General features: G+C 37.2%; 1 protein-coding gene across 1 annotated transcript; it reads left to right on the top strand.

The window, feature by feature from the left end:
• The first annotated feature begins 2,707 nt into the window (after positions 1–2,707).
• LOC105446907 (plexin-B2-like) lies at positions 2,708–6,227 on the top strand. The gene is made up of 4 exons (XM_030995730.1): positions 2,708–3,845; positions 4,989–5,207; positions 5,671–5,799; positions 6,111–6,227. Exons 1-4 carry the CDS (start codon positions 2,835–2,837, stop codon positions 6,225–6,227), a joined length of 1,476 nt encoding a protein of 491 aa, XP_030851590.1. The 5' UTR covers positions 2,708–2,834.
• The last annotated feature ends 285 nt before the right edge of the window (positions 6,228–6,512 follow it).

Here is a 6,512-nt window from a genome sequence, read left to right as displayed (position 1 = left end):
CACTTGGCACACGGAATATATGTGACCTTTAACGAGGGTTGTTTGTTTACGATCGAAAAATAAAATTAAATTCGCACAGTTTAGATGTTGTTGTTGTTGGGTTTATTGGCGCTATCCATCGATTCTGATGATTACCGCCAGGCTGGATGTAAGAATGCGTCTTGCTCTCACTTCGACTCGATGCGGAAGCTGGGTTGAGGTTGACTCGTGAGGGCGCCACAACTTCCAGGGGCGAATCCAGGGGCGCACGCCCGCACCCCTTCTACCTTAAAAAACATAAATGTTCAGTTTACTCATTTAGAAATGACTCAGAACGTACCATAGAGCATCTTAAGATTCAATATTTTCTGGGGCCCCACACCGTAAAGGCTCCGCGCTTGCAATTTCGTACATTTCAATCCCCCCCCTTTCGAAAATCCTGGATCCGCCTCTGACTTCTGGAAGCTACACTGAGTAAGACTAGGTCGGTGAAAGGCCGTGTTAACTTAATCATGGCAAGTTGATCCGAGTGGTGTACAAGTCAAATATGTATGGGATATGCTGCTGCAGGGATTATCTAACGCCGACTAGAAAGCCCCCGTTTGAACATGGCTACTGTTAACACGAGCAGTGGCGGATCCAGGGGGCCCCTCCCCTGGGGAAAAACCCGTTAATTTAACTTTTTTTTGGGGGAAATGGGCCCATCCCCTGGCGCTCATGGGGGCCCCCTGGATCCGCCACTGAACACGAGCAAAGGAATTCATGAACTGTGTATTTTAAGCTGTTTACAAGTGTTCCATCGCCCTTCTCCTTCTCCTACTGCACCTCAGCCCCTTTCCTCCTTCTCCTGACCCTGCTCCTCCTCCCCTCTTCCTCCCTCTGCTACCCCTGCTTCTATCGATGTCGCTTGCTGCTGCTACAGCCTGCTACTACCGCTATTACCGCTACTACCGCTACTACCGCAAACAACACTACCACCACTACTACTGCTGATGCCGCTTCTACAACTACGAATGTTTTTTCTACTACTACTACTACTACTACTACTACTACTACTGCTACTACTATTACTACTACTACTATTACTGCTACTACTACTACTATTACTACTTCTACTACTACTACTACTACTACTACTACTACTACTACTACTACTACTACTACTACTACTAGTACTTCTTCTACTATTACTGCTACTACTACTACTACTACTACTACTACTACTATTACTACTACTACAACTACTACTACAACTACTAGTAGTAGTACTAGTACTACTACTGCTATCAGTACGATAGAAACTACAATTCGGCTCTCGGGCCGCGAATGTTTTTTTAATGAATTAAACCATTCGAAATAAATACAAATTGCTACTGCATTGTACTACTGCTACAACTACTACTACTACTATTATATTACTATTACTATCATGACTACTACTCCTCCTCCTCCTACTACTACTACTACTACTACTACTACTACTACTACTACTACCATATACTACTACTTCTACTACGATACCACTACTTCTATTACTATTTACACCACTACTGTACAACTACACAGCACTACATAGGCAGTACTACACTCTCTAAAGAAAGAAGAATGCACAGCCAAAAAGAGTAGTGGATTTTGCATCTTTTCACTTCTGACCTTGCCTCTTATTTTGATATTATGCACATTCGTTCAAATCGTCCACCATTTCATCGAGGAATAAACACATTTTCTATTGATATTAAGCATAGCGATGATTATGCCATAACAAAAGATATATAATCAATCATACATGAGTTTCCAACCTTTTAAGGGGCTTCAAGAAATACCAGATAATTAAAGGGGTTTGAGTCATTTAATTCACACGTATCTTTCCATAGTCCTCACTTTTGTAGACAAATCTAAACATTTCCTGTTTTCTTCATTTTAATATTACTGAGACATGTTCGAAAAGGCTTTTAAGGGCAAACTAAACGTTCCGCACGTAATTATCCGCTGTTTTTTTTAATTTGTTATTTTTTTTTTTATATTAAAGGATTGTTTGATGAACGTGATGAATATACAAGTCGATCAACTCATTTGCAAAATATCTGTGATATAAAAGCAAGGATTTAGTTGCTATACAAATGTTTATTGTTCCGGTCAATGAATTATCACAAAACTCTACACAACACAATAATTCAGGCAAATACTCTATTGGTCTTTGACTGGACGATGAAAGAGGAACCCCATCGGGAACCCTATGTCCTGCCCCGAAAAGGAAATATCCAATTATAACGGTGAAGGAAAAAAATAGAATATTTGATTTAGTCTAAGGCGGGTCAAAGTCATATCTTTCAGCTATTGTTCACCTGGTTGAGCATCATACTTCATGGCACCAGACTTATTCCAGTTAATAATATCATAAAATTATCCAGATCGTACCGACAAAACACAATATTATGAATGCTACTAACGTTATCATTTATCCTCATCATTATCGTTATAAGTATAGGAAACATGGATCCTATTAGTTATTGTTAATGTGCTTTCGGGCTTCTAGTTATGGATAAGAGAGAAACAAATTCAGCGCTGTCTACCCCCTTTTTTGCTTGATGATAGCCTTCAAAGTGCGCGGTGTTCCTTGAAAATATACCGTAGCAATGTTTATATAACCGCACGGGTAGTAAATCTGTTGTCGTTGCTATTGTTGTTGTTGTTTACAATGCAGTACATATTTGGTAACTATAGAGTGATCAGTTTCTATTTGTATCTTTAAAAAACGTTTGTGTTTCTGTTACAGGTCTGTTCCGTCATAGAGGAGAGGTGTGGTCTTTAATTCTTTCAGCCTGGACCTGGTTTCTAGACAGCGCACCGTCAACATGGCTGGAGAGCTGAAATGGAGATACTGCTCTAGCGTCTTGGTGATCGTCATGGTGTTGTTGGTGAAATGCATCTATGGAAGCAGGGATGGGCAGCTCTCAGCATACCTCAGAGAAGTTTTCCTAGATGAATCAGGCATTGCGCTCAACCAGATGGTGGTCAGCAATGAAAGTGGAACAGACTATGTCTACATTGGAGGAGTCTCAACACTTTATCAGCTTGACTTGAATTTGGCCCTACTGCAGCAGGAGAGCACAGTTCCAAGTGATCAAACATCATGTGAGAACACAGAATGCTTGTATGAAACCAAAATCTTGGAGGTAGCGCCGGCGCCCATCGGTAAACTCGTTCAATGCGGTGGACCAGAAGGCAAATGCGAAATTAGGAATTTGATGACGATTGCAAGAGAATTTGGATATGTCAATATTTCGTTAGTAAATGAGGGTATGTCTGTAGCAGTTCTTGAAATCACAGAGTCCCAGCCCCTAGAGATATTCATATATGTTGCCACATCAATTGATTCTAACAATCCTGGACGTGTTCATTCACCAATCACACAATTTGAAGTAATACAGCAACTAAATATTTTGGTTCCAATCAGAATCGAAAACATTAGAGAAATAGCAGCAATCGATTCTACAGTGGAATATATTCAAGCAATTCCGTGGACGATTTACAACTTCTTCATTGTACACAGTGGATCAGAGCATAGACGGCTGGGTAGACTCTGTTCTGAAAATCTTCAAGATGGTCTTAACGCTTACTCCGAAATCATTTTATCTTGTCAGTCGTACAGTATCCTACAATCAGCATACATCGATTCCAATGATGTGCTGTATGGGGTTTTCACAGATGGAACTCATTCGGCGCTGTGTTCCTACGCCATGACTGACATACAGGAGAGGTTCGTTGATACTACATGTGGCTGTGTGATAAGCGATGATCCAAGCTGTAGTGGAACAGCAATATCCTACCTGACGACGGATGCAATCTGTTCCCCAAGTCCCAACGTTAGTATACATCCATATTATACAAGCCCCTCCAAAACTCAATTATAGCTCTCTTACCATGAAATACTCATCGCTTTGATTATTATCATTAGAAAGTACCTTTATTGTCTTCAAAATAATACCATGGGGTGAACAGTACATCAGAATAACGGGCAAGATAAAAAGTAACAAGTTGTGAAATGAACTGGTTAGCACTTAATATTGTTAGGCAGAAGACTCTCCTTTCTTTGACAAATTGAACTGTGATTTTTGTATTAAAAGAGAATGGCGCTATATCAGGCAAGATTCACTACTGTTTGGTCATTAATTGTTTGAAACATAATGCTTTTGTTAACAACTGCTGAAAAGGCTCGGGCAATCGAGCAATTTGAATGCACAGTTGAACAACAGCAGCGCATTTTGCGACTTAAATTTTTTGACCTTGCCCCTTCTTTTTATTATACTGTATAGTCCATGCCTACATGTTACACACTTAATGCATAATCGATATGAATAAGCTGATTGGTAAGCTTGCAGCCCTGAGTTTAATATAAAAGGGAAGGAGTGACTCGTCATTAAGAAAGAAAGGAAAAGGGGATATATATATATAATAATAATGATAATAATAATAATAATGTCAAAGAATATTAATAATGATATTGTATACTAGCAGCTGGCATTGTTACCACTAACGCATTTTTGTATCCTTTCAGAAGGATGTGGTAAACATGAAATATACTAGAAAATAGTAACATACAATTGCTATACTAAGTTAGTAATTCAAGAAAGTAAAAAGAAAAGCAATTTTTGTTAGCTTGTATGTGTAATCTTTACAAAAAGAAAAATAATAGTCGTCATATTTTCGTAATCATGTTATTTTGCGTCTCGAGTATTCGATTTCAAGTGGATTTAGCACCTTGAAAATCTGTTATATTATTCTTATTGATCGTGACGTTTAATTCTTATACCACTGGTATGTTTTAAAAGGGCTTTATGTACAGAGTCTTCGTCACACATCCAAAATTATCATATACAACATATATACAACATAATCAACATAGATAGTTAGAAAAATCATTAAAGGCAAAATATAAAAGGAAATTTTGTTCAACTGACCACCCCCACCCCAATTCATTCCGAAGTTCAATTATCATTCATTGATAGACTAACCAATCGAGGGAATCTATTGAGGCAAACTATCAGTGCGGGGATGACGAGCAAATGCTGCTATTCAGTTATGCACAGGCTACTAGCTCCTTGGAGGGAAACCTACTTGGAGAAGCTCTACCGGGGGAAGATTCATCCATCATCACCTTACAGAAAGAAAATACAACTGTTGCCTTGGTTACCACTTCATCAACTTCGAATACTACTCTCAGCAAGGTTGTTTATATTTTTTTTTATTTTTGACTACATAGATCATAGGTATTTTAATTGAAAACATAATTAAATAATAGTAGATAATACGATTAGTAACAATATTGAAATTTTTATGATTTTATGTTTAGAAAATTGATAGTATATAGATGCTTAACATCTCCTATACGTACTATATGTGATATGTAGAACAACACAATCATAAACAAACATTTAGTTGCACAATGAGAATACTAGTCTATGTATTCCGTAATGCACGATTATATAAATAATTGTCTTTTTATGAGAATGAAGGAGGGGGGGGGGGTAGGGTAATTCCAAAATGTTTTGATGTAAATGTAGATGAACCTATGCAAGAGATTGCACCTGGTATTGTAATTTCAACTGTATATGAATGAATACGACCATAAACCAAGTTAAAAGAGTTATTTATTGATTTATCTTTTTATCGCGGTTACATATATTTTAGATCCATGTATTTCCTGATCATACTGGAAGATTATACGAAACCGTGAACTTGGAAGTGATAGGGAGTGTGCTGACTGACGTATACATCAACCAAGAAACAGAAGAACTCTTCACTCTTACCACTAAGGAGGTATAATATGCTTTATTCACATGAATCTTGATTGGGTTACTCTTTTTTTTTTACCGAACGTTCGCTTTTTGTCAAGATTCATAATGATGATTATAATGATGATAGTAATAATAATAATTAGTAATAGTAATATTAACACTAATAACAAGAACAAAAACAAATATGATGATAATGATAATAATAATAATAATAATGATGATCAAATGATGATAATAATAATAATAATGATATTTATAATAATAATAATAATAACATTGATATTTTTGTTTCCAAATAAAATCACAGATTATCATGTTCTCATTGATTTTCAGGTACTGAAACTGGCTGTCGTCAATTGTAGCCAATACAAGACATTTGCTGGTTGCATTGGTCTAAACCACGATGGCGGGGATCCCTTCTGTGGCTGGTGTACATTAGAGCAAAGGTAGGTGCATTTTTCGTGTTTTTATTTTATAAAATAATCCCTTTAATGTAGAAGTTCCATGCATTGGAACTGCAGAACTCCAGTGAGAATGATTGCTAAAGTTTAGTATAGTTAGGACTGAAAAAAAAAAAAAGAAACATGAAGGCATATTAATCGCAATCAAATTCTCTAATATGATAGAAAAATGGAAGAACATAATTATAAATGAATATGAAACACTGTTTCACTCACTTCTTTCTTCTTCACTGTTTCCAAAGGGGGCACTATGGGAGGAGGAGGTGGGGGCTGG

This window comes from Strongylocentrotus purpuratus, unplaced genomic scaffold, assembly GCF_000002235.5.
Source record: "Strongylocentrotus purpuratus isolate Spur 01 unplaced genomic scaffold, Spur_5.0 spur5_scaffold_3, whole genome shotgun sequence".
In the NCBI taxonomy this organism is placed as follows: domain Eukaryota; kingdom Metazoa; phylum Echinodermata; class Echinoidea; order Camarodonta; family Strongylocentrotidae; genus Strongylocentrotus; species Strongylocentrotus purpuratus.
This window is presented reverse-complemented; position numbering and strand designations above follow the sequence as displayed.

Coding starts and splice junctions, on each gene's coding strand:
- LOC105446907 (XM_030995730.1), top strand. CDS start 2,835: ATGGCTGGAGAGCTGAAATGGAGATACTGCTCTAGCGTCTTGGTGATC. Junction 5,208..5,670: donor CGAATACTACTCTCAGCAAG/GTTGTTTATATT, acceptor CATATATTTTAG/ATCCATGTATTTCCTGATCA. Junction 5,800..6,110: donor TCACTCTTACCACTAAGGAG/GTATAATATGCT, acceptor ATTGATTTTCAG/GTACTGAAACTGGCTGTCGT.